The sequence below is a fragment of the Sturnus vulgaris genome, chromosome Z (assembly GCF_052056855.1).
Source record: "Sturnus vulgaris isolate bStuVul1 chromosome Z, bStuVul1.hap1, whole genome shotgun sequence".
Classification (NCBI taxonomy): Eukaryota; Metazoa; Chordata; class Aves; order Passeriformes; family Sturnidae; genus Sturnus; species Sturnus vulgaris.
Genome location: NC_142283.1, coordinates 67,601,975 through 67,618,981, shown reverse-complemented (window position 1 = coordinate 67,618,981; position 17,007 = coordinate 67,601,975). Strand labels below are relative to the sequence as shown.

General features: G+C 39.8%; 1 protein-coding gene across 2 annotated transcripts in view; it reads right to left on the bottom strand.

The window, feature by feature from the left end:
• The window catches only part of FGF10 (fibroblast growth factor 10), a 58,448-nt gene extending 42,179 nt beyond the window's left edge, over positions 1-16,269 (bottom strand). Inside the window, exons 1-2 of one of the 2 annotated variants that reach the window (XM_088156112.1) lie at positions 16,089-16,269; positions 14,834-15,602 (exon numbers count right to left, since the gene is read on the bottom strand). In XM_088156112.1, the coding sequence (XP_088012238.1) occupies positions 14,834-15,170 (337 nt within the window). In that variant the 5' untranslated portion in view covers positions 15,171-15,602; positions 16,089-16,269. Of the gene's footprint in view, positions 1-14,833; positions 15,603-15,730; positions 15,937-16,088 lie in introns of those variants that run through there. The other variant, XM_014884275.2, reaches the window with a different exon arrangement.
• Positions 16,270-17,007: the final 738 nt, after the last annotated feature.

The window sequence follows — 17,007 nt, the reverse complement described above, 5'->3', positions numbered from 1 at the left end:
TTTTCCCTTTTAAAACACCTCACATTCTCTTTATGAATCATGCCTAAAGGGAAAAAATCTATACCAGCCACTCTATGCTATTTCCCCAGATGGAGCTTAGCTGTTCTCCAAACACTCCAATGTATTCTTGCTTTAGGTAACATAATTCAGAATGGCTGAAATCTTGTATTTATGCCAGTAAAGCTAAGATGTGTGATTTTGCTTGTGGGAAAATTTGAAATGCTAACATGAGCTGGTGAGATTTAGTAACCTCCAGCTGAGGAGTAAGAACAAGTTGCTAGAGGGCTTCTCCTCTACTCACTTCTGGTAATGATTCCCTGATTGCAATAGCTTCTTTTCAGACTTGTTTCTCCTGTCTTTCTGTAAGCAATTCTCCTTGATTCCTGGGTGAATATATTTTCTTATATTAAATTTCTCCTAAATAATAACTTATCCATACAAACTTGATGGTATGAAAAGGAAGAAATTAAAACTATGAATTTAGACTCCATATGCAAAATCTGCTGTTTTTCAGACTGTGTAATTTCAAAGAGACAGACTCTCTACAGATGGAATCTGTAGTGAATACATTAACAGCACTTTAAACATTTATCTTTCATGATAAAGCAAACTCAGCTCCCAAACTCTTCCAAAGAATACCTTACAGGTTACATGCAGCTCCTAACTTTGCTAATTAAGAACACCTCATTATCAAACATTGCCTCTTTACTCCACTGTCTGATGGGCATTTTTATCAAGAGACAACACTTTGTAAAAACACTGTATTTAGACAGAATTGTCTACTGCCTCTCGTTACTCACTTTTGTAGACTTCTGTTTTCTACATCTGTAATTAGTGATTTGTCGTCTAGTCTGTCGTTCATATACATCTAAGTTGGAGAAATATTCTGCTATAAAAATTGAACAGTATTACCCTTTATCCTTCAATTCCCCTATCTCTTATGAATGAGCATATTATCCTTGTATTGTGAACACAAAATAATGAAGAGAGTAGAATCATCGATCAATGGTTTTATAGTGGAATAAGCTTGAGTAAAGACAAAATAGAGAAAATCCTGATCTTTAAACTCTCTGCTTCAGTCCCTGTCTCCAAAGAAGAGGAAAATAATACAGCTATATTCTATGTTTGGATTAGGAAATGTCTGTAGAGATGAAAAATTCTAACACTGGATAGTGAACCTGGGATCTATAACATATTTCTAGACTTTCTGTAACACATGAGAATTTAAGTACTTGTTACAATTGGTTTTGCCCCAACTCAACAAAGTTTCAGCCACTACTGATCAAAAGTAACCAGAGTTATTGTCCTGAATATCACTACAGTAAAACAGCCTGTTAGCCTAACACAGGACTCTGTAATGCTGCCTCTTTCTAAAGAACTCTTACCCAGTTGAAAAGTTCACCTTACCATATCAGTTATTTTTGTTTAGAATATATTAACTTTTTGTTCCTAATGGAAGCCAGTTAGAAAAATGAGGGTGAGAGGTTAAACATACATCTGGTCTCCCTATTTAACATAGAGGTTTATCTTTTGCATGTTGCTGATGATAATTTGGAAGGGAGGGGGGCACAAAGGAAAAGCACATTTGTATATTTTTCTGTTACGAAAACGGCAGCCTCCATTTTTCATTTGACATATGAAATAGCTCTGCCATAAAAGCCTGTGCTTTTCAGCTTTGTGTTTAATTGTTGGAGCCAAGAAAAGGAGGTGAAGAAACAAGACAGATTTTACTTGGGCTGGTAGGACATAGTAGGCTATAAGCAAGCATGGCTCTCATTATGCTTAAGTGAATTAGTCTGTTTCCTTTTAAAAAAAGGAGGGGGGGTAAAAAAGGAGAGATTAACAAGCCACCAAGGACCTGCTGTAAGACTTTGACACTTTTAGTGGCTTGTGACAAATGACTTGTGAGTATTAGCTCTCCTTCAGAATCAGAAAACAAATCTACCATTTGGATAAGGAATGTAAAAAAAAAAAATAAAAATCAACAGCAACAAACTCTGCTACAAGGTCATGCTGACTAGGACTCATTACCAGTGGAACAAGAGAGCTGAAGAACAGATAAGTTCTTTAACTGACTAAACTCTGAAATTCCTTTTAGATGTCTAGAAGTCTCTAACACTTGTCATCTTTTTCTAGGTAAAGAATAAGTTATAGTCCTTCTGAAGGTATTAATGTGTTCAAATATTGCAACAATGGCACGTATTTCTATTTATTCTCAAGAGGCATTTTGGGCCTGGGACCAGCTTAGAGGCTCTCCTCTGGACTCATTCCAAGAGCTAAATATCTTTCTCGTGCTGGGGCAAAATACAAGTGTGCTCTTCAATGAGGCCTCTACAGATTCTTTGGAAACTTCATCTTATGTGCTACATTAGTTGCACTGTCCTGCAATCTACCCTTACATTGTTGGTATATCTGAAAAGAGGGTTTTGCATGTTGAACTTTTATAGCTTAGCACACAAAACACAGCTACAAATGAATAGCTTATATACACATACTGGCTCTTTGGAAAGCAGAAACATTCTGAAACTCCCATGAAAAAAATATTTAGTTGAAAACCCAACATTAGGAGTCCCAGAAAATGCCAGACTGCAGTTGACTCAAATACCAAAATTACATTCCCTTCCCCATTATGGGTTTAATAAAATCTCATCTATAACTTATTGCACAAAGTACAAGGTAATGGAAATAATTAATATTTTTATCTACTGAGGTTTTTTGGCTAATCATTAGATACTTTTTCAGTCTGCATTGCTGTGTGAGTACATGTATGGATACCTCATATCTGTGACTCCTGTTCAAAAGATTTTGAACAGTGATTAAGGTTTGGAGGTCTCTGGATAAGAGACCTGACTCCACTTCCTCCAGTGGCAATTTTTTATAACATTATTGAACTTAATAGTTCACACAGCACTAAAGTTCTTCGTGAAGATAAGGACTGTGTTTTTCTTTTTTTTATTAAAAAAAAACATTTTGGGTGAAAGAGTTACTGTAATTCATCTGGTATTGAAAAGCTGTATCAATCTTTATTATGTCCTTAGTAAGTCGGAAACTAAAAAGTTATGTCTTGTTGACCATTATGATCTACGTGTACATATATAAAATTAATAAAACCAGAAAAAGGAAGAGTTCTACAAAAAAATTAATATAGATATTTTACAAGAGTGTTTGTCTCTAAATGTTCATCTTTGTTTCATAAGGAGAATCAGCTGTAAGCAGAGTCCACAAATGCATGTGTGGCAGAACTAAAGGAATAAAGCAAGCATGGCAAATTTTGAGCAAATCTGGATGATGCTTTGAGGAATTATTTGGTGTGTGGTCTGAGGCAAGAAGCCACAGAGAGGCGGAAGTTAATCTTATGTACTCCCCAGCTGCAGATATGTCTTTTTGAGAGCTGACTGGAGTAGAAGAAACTGAAGAAATGACCAAGAGACCAGATTAATTCCACATGAGCCAAGTGTCAGCTTCATTATAAGTGTTTTCACTAAAGTTGAAAAGACTTTAACTTGGATGGCTGTCATTTCAAAGCAAAGTTGTGACATGTAGAAGTAATTGTAATAAATTAAACTGAAAGAATAATGTCTGTGACACTACAGGGGAAGTATCAATAATTTAAAAAATGGTAGGAAAAAAATAATAAACCCCCATATAATTCCAGTAGGTTAAATCCAATAGATTGACAATATTTCAGGGAAATCAAGGCACTTCCAAAAATACATAATACATTAATACAATAAATATTAGGAGGATATCATACTCAAATTCCTTTTACTGATAGGCCTGACAGTAAAGACAGTGAAATAACAATTACATTTTAACTGTTTAATTGTGGAAATTATACAGATCCTTGAGCTGAAACACTGTAAGGTTCATACCTTCAAAGCAAAAAAATTTTAACATTGCTTGTGATTATAATGCTCATGCAGCAGAACCAGATCCAGTTTTACAGGACAGATCCAATATGTGTCTCTACTAATGCTATTTATTTAGGAGCTATTTTGACATAGATTCTTTTTTTATTCTATGCAAAAAAATCTATTGGGTAATCTTGACAGAATGCTTGCAAGAGAGGTTATACTTATTATTATTTTTTTTAAAGCAAGAGTTTTTCTTGTTGAAAGACAAAAATACCTTAGACTGACAGAATTAAAAAGTAGCCTATTCTTCCCTGCTCTAAAGGAAGACAAAACTGCCCTTACTATTTCTTATATCCCAGCCTTTCAGAGAAGAGGATGATTAGCCTCTGGGTGTTTTTTTTACTTCCTGGCACTCATCATGGTGTTACTGCTGTGTTTCACAAATAATTGCCTTTCATAGCACCCTTGCTTGTATAGGAAGTATTGCTAACTTCATTTTATAAGCAGCAAAGAGCTAAGAAGGAATTAGACTCAAATAGACTCAAAAATTTTGAGGTACAACAGATAACCAACATTATTTCCTATTATTTCCCAATACTTTATGGAATTCCTTATACTCAAAGTCTAATTCCTGCAGACTATCCTTGTGCCAAATTGTGCAGTCTTCTACCCTCTCCCTTTAAGCAGATTCCTACTCTCTACTACCTGACAATCACCATGAGGACCATTAGGAGTTCCAAGGATTCCCTCTGCTTTTTTATCCCCTCGGTATTTTCACAGCACACGGTGAAGGCCAACCATTTCCACAATCCTACATCATTACTCCAGACTGCATCTGTTTCTGTCTTGTTTAGAGACAAAAATCCACCACAGCCATTAAGAAATTTTCTAAAGTTCAAATACCCTCCAATCTCTTCTATAAAGAAAGCTGCTGTTGGACCTTTTCTTTCCCAGACAAACTCAAATGAATAGCTGCTCTGTGAGGTATTTCATTCACATGAAGAGTATTTTCTTATCCAAAGCCCTATATCTAGATATTTTATACACTGCATTTACTGACAGTATTATTTCAGTATTCCATAGAGTGTTCTTAAAATGTTTTTAGTATGTCAGTGCGTTCAGTTCCCTAATATACAACAATCACCAGCTTTTAAGCAATCAGAAGTCGCTGTTCTTGACTGGTTTATGTCATATGAGAAAAAGAAGTACTAAGGAGTAACTAATACAGAGTTTCTATGTAGTTTAAACACCATGGCATTCACAGGCTGGGTTCCAATTGCCACTTCTCAGGTTATTCAGACACAGAATGCTGTGAATGAAATGGTCTGTTCACAGCACCTGGAGCACAGATTTCTTTTTACCCTTGTCCCCCTTTCCCTGTCCTGCAGTATTTCCCACTGTATGTTGGCAATAGGAAACATGCTCATTCCCAGGGTGAATGGAATTGCCAGTCTGCATTACCTCAGCATCTCCTTCCATCATTCTTGGCCTAGGAGTAGGTTTGCTGACAAAACAAAATCCTAGAAAAGCAGCAAAACTGCTTATATTGAATCTACCCTTAAGTCTCATAAAGGGCATATCTTGTAGCTCCCAGTATTTGTCTTACTGAATTTTCTATTTGCTGCTTAAGTGGTATAAGCAATTGACTGGGCTAAAATGTCATTGCTTAATTGTGCTCCTGGGTGTTTAGAAATAGAGGTCAAGCTGCTTTATGAATAAAAACTATCAGACACGGCATTAAATGTTGCTGTTTGTAAGAATTGGTGTCACTGTTCATAAGAATTGGACTTGCACATGTGCTTTCATCAGCATCTTCACCTTTAAGCAACTGAAACAATCATAATTTCCTTCCATTTCTTATATTCTACTCACTCTCTAAACGATTTCTGTCAGAATCACATGAAGTGAAAATTTAAAGAGCTTGCAATGGTTTGTATGTCAGAATGCCTGCTGAAATTAGGTTTGTAATAATTTTCTGCTCCATTTTACACATGGTGGTGCCTTAACTCAGCTCTTCAGTTTAAGTATGAACTGTTGACCCAGCTACTTGTAAGGGTAGCACCAAAACTACACGCATATCTTGTATGGGAGGTTATCTTTTGAGCATCTGAAGAGACAGAGTAACCACAAAGTAACCAGCAGACACAGAAGCAGAATAAAAGCAAGCAACCCCACCTTGGCTGATGGGGTTAGCTCTAGACTCTTCTTGTGCATCTTTCCATGTTACCATTAGTTTTGCAGTTACAGACCCTCAGTGAGCACAGAATTTCTGTGTTGGAGTTATTAGCACTAGTGTTTTGACAAGGGAAAGGTGTCCTGTCATCAGAATGTGAACCACATGCACCACTCTGCTTCCTCCGAGACAGGGCAGAGGGGCAGAGTCATGAGCCCCGGTTACAGTTCAGGGGAAGGTTTTCATTAGCTTGTCTCCAAGGGAAACGTGCCACAGGTACTAAGATAATTCATGAGGATAAGCGAGGTACTTCCAGATCAACTTCCAGATTGCCCTGTGCAGGATCAGAAGCTGGACACAACAGTTGTTATGAGACCCTTCTGACTTGGGATATTTTACAGTTCTACGGCTTTATGACATGGTTTATACTTTTGGTGTTTACATTCAGGAAAAACCATAGAGAAAAGAAAGAAAAAAAAAAGCATCTGGGAAATAAATGAGAAAAATCTTTGTTCTGTTGAAGTTAAAAGGCCGCTTCAGAGAACATCAGAAGCTTTAGCTTCTCCTAAAATGCAATAATAAAATTGTGAAAAGACAGTAAACACGCAGTCTTATAAAATATTAATTGTGTTAAATACAGTCATCTATTCCATTTTATATCACACATTTTCCCTTGCTCACTGTAGCAACAACTTCTTCTTCCAATTTTCTTTTTCTTTAATACAGAGCTTGTAGCTCTTTCAAATAGTTTATTACTTTCAAGGGCCAATTCACCCACTCTTCTGCTTGCAAGTATTCCATACTGAATTTGATATTAGGAATAAAGCAGGTTATCAATCCTCTTGAAGAGGATAAAATGGAAAAGAAAACTCTAGAGCAGGTACCAAATAGTATCTAACATCTACAGAATAGGGTCAGAGAAGACAAAATCAAATTGGGAGTGGAAAGTTCGTACCCTAACACCAAGCACACTTTCATACAAATTCAAAAGGCACCTTAATGTCTTCATCGTTTCAGTCTGTGAGCAAACAGATGTTACAGTGAGATCAGACAGGACAACTCAACATCACTGGAAGTTCACAGCTGCCAAAAAGGGCAAGCCACGCTCCCCCTCTCCCCAGTTCTCTCCCACTCATGACACATGCTGCCCCTATTTCTTTCTTGTCATCCTTTCTAGTACTGATCTGGTACTTGTCACACATCCCACCCACTTCCTCTAATGCGGGCACAATATCATTGATTTATACCCAGTCTCCACTTAGCACTGTGCCTTAATTCCAATTAAATAACATCCTGAATGATTCCAAAATGCTTCAGCATTCCCTCCCCAACTCCCACACATGCTGACTACAGCTGCACAGCTGTGTGTCAGCAACCTAAAAGAAAACTTACATTTCATTTATTTCTATGCAACGTTTGAACCTCTAATATCAGTGGAAGAAGAAAGAAGAGCAAAGAGACTCCTCACAGTTCCCCCTTCCTCCCCCGCAACCCCCTCATTTTCACTTCTGCTCCCCTCATTGGAAGACAAGTCAGGAAAGGCAAAAACCAACTAAACTTATTGTCCTTCACATATGTTTTCCACCATGAAAGGAGTAGGCATCATATTGCTTTCCTAAATTAAGGTTTATGAAAGATCTGATCTTTATTTTTATATAACATGCACAATCATTCATGTTCCTACTATCTGTAACCTTTTCCTCTCTTTGACAACACCAAAAATTATGGAAGAGAGGAAAGAGAAAAGGAATAAAACTATTTGGTGTAGTTTCTTCTTGAAAGTCAGCTTCGATGTGTGTGAAAATTTCTCTTTAACTGTAGAAGATATACACTACTGACAGATTATTTAGAGGTAAATGTGAAAGGGGACAGGCTAATAATTCTTTAGGCTAACTATAAAATAGGGGAATGCTTTACAGCTGACATTGTGAGTATATCAACCCAGTAATTGGATGCACGTGTTAGTAGCAGTAAAAAGGCACTGTCCAGTTGTCCACCTTACATGGGAATCTACTTTGAGCGTATTCTTTGATTTACTGTTGCAATTAGAACTGAATGTTCAAAGAAACTTGTGTTCACAAGTGACCTAATTTAAAAACAGTGCCTTTAAATCCACTATTTAGTATGAGACTTGGCTTACTTGTAACCATTTCTTTCCCCTGCAACTTCCATTTGTTGCACTGTACTCATGAAGCACCCAAATCAATTTTAATAATCTGCACAATTAGTGAATTAATTTTTAATATCCATTCAGTGATTAAAGATTTAGCTACTTCCTCTTGACTCCTACCCTTGAAGATTTTAATTCTCTTCATAAACAGAGAGCTTTCCCAGGCTGACTTTTCAAAACTTCATGAAACACTGTTTCCTGTCTCCTTTTTACTATGTTGTAATCAACAGAGATGTTTTACAACAAATTGGCACAAGAACCAGAAGCAATTAGGGGAGCTAGGGAAGGATCCCTCTAGTTAACAGAACTAACACTGCAAGCATTGACTACTTTTCTCTGTTAAAGCATCTCAGCAATGAAAGGGTGCAAGATAGCAAAATATCACATAAAAATAAATTATTGAAGCAGAAGAAAGAAAATTTGTTTGACAGGTACACACAGACTAGTGGCACCAATACACCTACCAAGTGAGAAACAGACATGCTAAGGTTGACTAAACCTGTCCTCCATTTCTGATCTGGTAGTTTGGTATTCACAGCCCGAAGAAAGCAAGGGTTACTTTTCCATGCAGTCTCATCAAGCTCACATAGGTTGGCAATGCTGATAAAATATTTGTGCTGTTCCAAGTGATAAAGAGGTCATTAGATTATATACCCCAGAATACTGGGATAAAGTAGTTCAGTGACATATATGACTGCAAGCAGTAGTAGCAAGTGTTTAGATGAGCAAGCTGGAATTTCAACCTGGTGCAATTTTGGGGAAAAAGATACTGTAAGAATTTGATTCAAAAAGCTCTCCACAAAATAGAAAATAATGTTTTGACATAGCATATCAATGTCAAGAAGGGAGTATATAAGAAACCCCAAGCTGACCAACTAATTTCTCTGCTTTGTTGACACTATCAGACCAAATACTAAGCCTAAAAATACATATATATTATTTACATACACATCTTTTCCTATTCAGAGTATTTCTTGTGCAATCATATTACTTTCTCAGAGGAAAAGTCAGCCATCCACATCACATGAGTTGCTGCTCTATGTTCATACAGGTACCTGCAATTTTTAACTTAAGACACAAGTTAACAAGATTTGCACATAGAAAAGTTTTTCTTTTTTTTACATGAAAGGCTCTTTGCAATAAATGAAAACTCCCCTATTACAGGATCTGATCTGACTCTCATTTGAAGTGAAAAGGCCCCTATTCACACACACAGTTCAAAGACATCTGAAAGTCATCTTAAAATGCCTTATTTCAAAACAGAGGATCTTATCCTATGAGTGAATGCATCCAAGATGTTTCAGAAGTGTAAGCACATTCTATACTGCTCACTCAGCTAATGTCATTTTCAAGGAAAGTTTTGACCGAGCCACTACCTGTGAACCCTCCCATTAAAACAGAAACATGGCATCTATAAACCTGTAAGTCCCTTGTTTTCTTTCTTCTGGGGTTTTAGGAACAAACTTCCAGTTGCTCCTAGCTCTTCGGATTTTTTTTTCCCAAGTGGCTATAAGTTAGATTTATGAAGACAAAAAGACTTCTTACAACTGTGTATTTTGAAAAGATTTATGACAGGGCTACAGTATCAGCATGGAGGGTCCACAAGGCAGGAATGCAGTAAGGGTAACAGGAGAGTGTCATGTAGACATTAAATAGTACAGTTCTTTCCACATTCATAATTCCTAAGTGCCTACAGTTTTATACCGCTGGTTATAAATTATATAACTGAGTTCCACAGACAAAAACCAAACCAAACCAAACAAAAAAAAAACAACCCAAAACCCAACAAAAAAAAAAAACAACAAAAAAACCCCCACCAACCAATCAAAAATCCCCAAAAAACAAACAAAAAACCAACCAATCAAAAATCCCCAAAAACCAACCAACCAAACAAAAAAACCCAAACAAAACAAAACAAAACAAAAAACCCCCCAAAAACCAACTAATAAAACTGAAAGTGAGAAATAAGAAAATACACATTTCACAGTAAGGAGCCTACGTTTAGAATTACTTCACTCACTTTATTTCCTATTTAAAGTATTTTGATTGGTAAAGCCATAAAACAGAACTCTTTGGAGAGTAAACCAGCAAAACACTAATAAGTCTTTAGAAAAACAGTGAAAAGTTCTCAAATTAATTTGCAAACAAATATGATAAGGAGTCAATAATCCCAAACAGTTTACAAAAGTTTCAGTAGAGAAAGTGTGTATTTTACCTATTATTCTAATCTGCTTGGAGCTTCATAACTGATGTTAAGGTACCTATGGCACTTTATTATTTTTCACCACAGGTGTGGTGAAAAAAACGAGTATCAAATGAAGTATACTTAATCAAAAAACATTCAATGCTATTTTTCTGCATATAAGACAATCTATAATCAAATACCTATTTATATGTCATGTATATATGCACACAATTAAAATCCTCATTAGTAATGTTCGGCAATTCTAGTGGTTGAGTGGTTGTTTACAATCTTTTGGTCTAAAGAATGAGGCTCCAAAGTTTCTTGCTTTCACTCACTATGTTGTTAAGCTTATCCCACACTAACCAAAGCAAAACCAAAATCTATCAGAGACTTCAAGAGTTCTTAAAGCTTAGTAGAAAAGATAATTGAATGCTCAGAAGAAAAGCCCAGAATAGGTTAGCTTGTGGGAAGTGGCTAATTATTTCTTGCTAGCTCCCCTGACATACACTTTTATTCTGCAACACAGTGCCTGTTTCTTGAAATAGTCCACTTGGGTCGGTCAGAGGGCAAATTAATAGAATATCTGCTGGTGCAAGCCCGTTTTGGCTTTGCTTGAACTAAATTAGCTTGCACAGTTGAGGATGCAGACCCTTCTTGTCCACCTCTCCGAGCAAAGGTGACACCAGGCAGTGGCTGTGCCGCCATCTACTGTAGGTTTTGCATAGCACTGCTTGGTCCAAAGCCCACAGGAATCTCTCCAGCAATTCTTCCCACTCATCTCCAGGCTCAGTGACACAGACTGCACTCCCTGAACAGGTAACCTAAGTAAGAGCCTGATCCCGAAATCTTTGCTCAGGCAGAACTCCCTCCACAGATTGCAGGTCAGCTGCTGCAAATGAAGTATTGTGTATTTTGTTCTTCTTAGCTCATAACGTCTGTCCTGCAAATCTGAGGTTTTGTGTGCCTTATAGTACTGTGAATGGTTTCCCTAGAAGTCCATTGAACATTGTATACCACTGAGATATACATTCAAGTTTTCTTGGACCAGCTTATCCTATATCATAGCTTATCATATGTCATGTAGCTTTAATGCATGCCAACCATTAATCCCAGAGAGTTTCACTATCTTTATCAAGAGAACTGTCCGTGTGAGAGTAAAGTCAGAATCTCCACACATGCAGTTCCCTCTCAATTTTAATATATGCCTTAAGCTTCTCTTGGTGATCCCAGAGCTCAAGCTATAGTGAATGCTTTTAGGATTGTTCTTTGGAGGATTTTTGGATTTGTTTGAACCTCATCTACTGTGTAAGCCTTCCGAAAACACTACAGTTCTCTTTATTTGTGCTTGTGAAGGGCTCTGTCAAGAACAGGGGCAAGGGACTTCACAGCTGTGGTGCTGCAGGACGAGGTAGTAGTTGCATTTTGAGGACTAACTTCCAGATGCATGGAACAATAAAATAAAGTGTCCTACATCTATCTAGTGACAGACACCTCCAGACTTGCCAACTGCTGCAAGTTCTGCCAGTCTTCTGACAGAACAGTCAGGAACCACCTGGTACTCCACAGGTAGAGAAAGGATGATGGAATAGCTCCAAGCAAGCAAGTTGTAATACAGCTGCCAGAGTAAACTTTAATTTAGTGCACTCTACACAGTATTTATAGAGCAAATCCATGAATGCTGGTTGAGCCATTTAAAGTCTGGAGACTAAATTCTGTTTTCTGAATGTTTATTCTGACTTTCTCCAACTGTTCCTCTTACTTGACAGTGCTTAATTGGCAGTGAGCCATGAAAGCTGTTGTCTAATTACACAACATATCACGATCTTACAGACCTACTGATAAGGCTTTACTGCAGCATAAATGGATTTTAAACATTAGCATATGAGAAAATTAGCCTCTAGATTAGAACATTTCAGTCTTGTGTGTCAATAGTCACTCTTATTTGTTTAGGAAAACATGGTTTCAGAGAGAGAAAATAATTTTAAAGATTAAATAGCCTGTAATGTTAAACAGGCTACAATTTAGTGGCCTCTCTGGCTAACTCTATGCATGGCAGAAATCTATTCACATGGAATAACTTACTTAGACCATAGAAAAGACACCATATCTTTGTATTGAATCAGTCCAGCTGGGGATTATAGCAGTATTATGATAGCACGGCTACACATGATGCTGTGAAAAACACAGACATAGTGAATTCACTTGCAACATTTTGCTGCACAAACAGCCTTGAATAAAGGCATAATAAATACATTTTGAATTGTCTCAGACTGTGTTTTTACAGAAAACACAGTTTCACACTGCATATTATAATGACTATTAATCAACAACATAGAACTCTGACTTCTGTCAACTGAGTGGTAATAGTTTTGACCTGAAGGATGTACACTAGGTCTGCCTTTGTAAGTACAGTAGGGAACTACAAGTTTTACGACGATGGCAATCTTTTCTTCACTGGACATAATCAGTGATAGGACAAAATGATGTATAATAAAGGCGTTATTTTGCTTTTATATGAAACAAATGACATTCTCCTCTCTTTCAGCAGACACTCTGCAGATGTGATGGTAACTATGACATCACTGAGAAGGCCAATTCTCTTTCTGATGCACTGGAAAACCAGGACAGACCATGCACATCCCCTCCCATAACTGTGTTCTTGCATGTAGCCTGAAAAGGTGGGGAGATGTATATGCTCATTTCAATGTGTTCTACCTCTTATTGGCAGGATTTTGCAGAAGTTCAAGCATGTGGATAAGTTTACTCACTGAGCAATTCTGCTGGCTAAGTGGGACTGCTCAGACGTGTAGTTACTTCCCTGAGTACACTGCTGTCAGAGTGGGCACCTTGCAGCCCTTTCTGGCAGCAGTGTGCTATACGGAATGGTTGGATGTTCTCAGAAATGCACATAAAGCTTTCAGAATCCGAAATCAGAATTTTAGGGGTGCTACTTTCCTCTAAATCCAAAGGTAATCTAAGAAACACCATTCTAGGACCTCATTCCACACGAATCCATCAAAGTGAAGCCTTCCTCACAGCTCTGTTTTTAACAATTAGCCTTTCTATGAAATACAGAAAGGGAGGTGGCAAGATTCAGCTGCTTTGACATCTAAAGCATTTACAAACATTAGAGCGCATGATAAAGCATGAAGATGCAAGGTGGAGCAAGTGAAGCAGCGACACATGATACTCCAGCCTTTTTCTCACTGTTTGTAAGGTTATATTATGGGTATTTACTAGAAATACAGCTGAATTAACAGCAGTGTCTATACAGCATGGCAACCTGCTGAAGTACTCTGTATTTTACACATTAGCTAACAAGGGATTTACTTAATTCGCTTTCAGTTGTTTTAATTTAACAGCAGATTTATTCCCGGGTTTATCTGGATTTACGTAAAACAACACAAGAACCAAAATGTGGGTCTTTACCACTGAAGAAAGCCTTAGAGTTTCCTCGAGTCGCATAACAGAGCTTACTTTCTCAGCATGTTCCTATAGTGGGGCATAGTCACTTAAGATTTGCAAGAGAAAGCAATATATTGTGATTTAGTACAGTTCAATTTAAGATTGCACAGACAGGAAAACCGAGTAAAGGGTACATTTCTAGCACTAACAGCCAAAAACACATTACAAGAAGCATGCTATTACTAAGCGTCTAATTAGTTCTAGAGAAAAGCTCGAAACTTCAGCTATGGGGACTGCCATATGCCTTTTGCTCTGACATAATTTATTAAAAAAAAAAAATAATAAAAAAAGAAAGAGAGAAAGAAAGAAAGAAAGAAAGAAAGAAAGAAAGAAAGAAAGAAAGGGACAATGAAACGCGTGTGAGGTCTGTGGGAAGGCAGCCCCAGATGTTTACAATGGAGCGAGTAGCGGTATAGCGGCGCTGCAGCCCGGGACCGCCTCCGCCGCGCCGCGGGCGGCAGCGCGGCCGCGCACCGGCTCCAGCGCCGGCGGGCACGGCCGCGGCGGGGAGCGCAGCCGGGCCAGAGCTCGGCCCGCAGGAACGAGCACCCTGCCCCGGCAGCGGCGAGGAGGAGCGCGGAGCGGGCGGCTCGGGGAGAGGAGAGGAGCGTGCGGGCCATCGATTAATTGTTCCAATGCAGCGCTCTCGTCAAGGCGCTCTAATGACAGGGGATAATGATTTTCAGATTCAGGAGACAATGTCCCCCACACACTCCCCGCCACTTCCTTGCAAATCTTTCTAATTTGCTCTTCTGCCAGGCGAAGAAACAAACGGTGCTCAGCGAGGCCATTTGCAAAACAAATGTAACCGGAGAGATTCGCAGATACGGGCTGGTGGTGAGCGGCGTCCCTGAGGAGCCGAGCCCACCCAGCCCTGCCCCGCGCCCCCTTCCCTTCCTTCCCTTCCCTCCCCAGCCGGGGCTCGGGCCCGGGGCGGCACCGCCCGGGGCGCAGCGGCCCCTGCCCGGCGGCACCGCCGTACTTACTGAACGGGCAGTTCTCCTTCTTGGTGCCGCTGACCTTGCCGTTCTTCTCGATCTTGAGAAAGTACTTGTTGTAAGAATAGAGCTTCCTCTTGCGCACGTCTCCTTGGAGGTGATTGTAGCTCCGCACGTGTCTCCCCGCACTGGAAGGAGAGGAGAAGGACGAGGGGAAGGAGGAGGATGATGAAGAAGAGGAGTTGGTGGCCTCCGGGGACAGCATGTCCTGGCCGAGGTCATGGCAGGTGACAGGCACAGAAGACACCAAGAAGAGCAGCAGCAAGCAGCAACAAGGCAGGTGGGAAAAGGCTGAGGCACCATTTGTCAGTATCCATTTGCACATTGTACTGAAACTCTGGGCGCTGGAAAATGTCTTATCAAATGAAACATACTGGAAGGGTAAAACCTGGTAAAAGGCAAGTGGAGAGACGGTGGTTGCTGCTTCTGGTTAGATTCCTCTGAGCTCTGATCTGGCCTGAAGTAAGTGCACCAACATCCATAACTCAGGGGACAAATCGCCTCAGAAGTTGCTGCCTTTTAATCCTTCGAGTCCTCCCTCAGGAAAAAGAACTGTTGGTTGTTGGTTTGGTTTTTTGGTTTGGTTTTTTTTTTTTTTTTTTTTGGGTGGGGGGGTTGCTGTGGTTAATCCTCTTTCCTTTTTACCTTCCCCACCCCCCCACATGCACATACACTCCCCAACCTGGTTTGAGACTTTCCAGTAGTTACTTTGTTCTCTTCCTCACTCCTTTCTTCACCATCTTAGATGCAGAAAGGTCTGAAAAATAGATGACAGCAAAGTCAATGACAACAACAAAAACAACGACTAAGATAAATAATAACCAGCGGAGAGGGGCGCCGGAATGGATGGTTCACACATACACCTTTACACACACGCGCACTCACACTTTGTGGCTTTGCACCTTCTTCTGATCCCCACCCTCTTGCCTTTTTGCAAATCCCAAACCAGTTGCACAACTCGTCCTTTTCTCACTGACAGCCCCAGAGGAGGAAGTTTCTTTGTTTTGCTTTGAATTCTCCAGAACAGTATTAAAAAAAAAAAAAAATCCCGAGAGAAAGAGAGAGGGAGAAATCCCAACTTGTCCCCCCGCCCTTCCTTTCCTTTCCTCTCCCTCCCCCTTTGGTTGTAAACAGGTTGGAAGCTGTAGCCTAAATGTCAGCGATTACAAGTCAGAGGTGGGATGTGCCTCTGGTGGTCAGCCCTTATTTGCAGGGGGTCAGGCAGTGGTGGGACATCTGAAACCTTTTTGCAGCTGGAGCGAGCGGTGCCTGCTGCGGAGGCAGCCCCGGGAGCTGCCCTCGCTTCCTCCCGGGCTGCGGCAGCTGCGGCAGCCGCCGCCTTCGGCTCGCTGCTAATTGCTCCTAAAGCGTCCTTCTCCTCGGAGCGCCGGCCACCAGCATGGCTTAGAGACTCATGCTTTACTAATTTCCCTGTCTTCCAAGTTGAACCAATCCCCTCCAGGGAGGCTTCCCTCCCCCTTCACTCTTCCTCCACTCTCCCTCCCCACCCCCCAAAAAGAAACCCCCCCTTAACCAACCAACCAACCTCCTCCCCTAACCCCCCCCTCCCCAAACTAACAAAAACCAACCCTCAAAACCCCAACTTGTTTTCTAGTGGAGGGTTTTATTTTATTTTTTTTGGCAGTGAAGTGATTGAGAAAGCCACCTGGAGCTTGTTGCCTGCTAGATCTCCCCCTCCCCCCTGCTGGAGGAGGGGTTGGGTGGAGAGGTTGGAAAGGAGTATATACTACAGGCAGACCCTGGAAAAGCAGATTATATGCTGGTCAGAGAGAGTAAAAAGGGAAGAGACATAATTAGCTCCTTTTCCTTCTTCTCTGCCAGCTTCCATGGAGGTCTTTCTCCCTCCTTCAATGAATCACTGATTTCTCGCTTCCGTTGCTGAAATAAAAAGTTCACACTTTAGCCTGCTCTTCCTTTTAAGCCTCTCAAGATTTATTGTGTCTCTTTCCCCACCCTCACTCTCCTTGTCTCAAAAGAAATCAGGGCCCTAAATGACCATTTTCTAATTGCTAACATGAGTCGTTTACTGAATCACGCGTCTGACTTCAAAGCAAAAGGGATTTTATTGGCATTGCAAAGGTTTCCCCATAAAATCTGTCTGAATACTTTGCTGTCTTTTTAATTTTTTTTTTAAACTAATG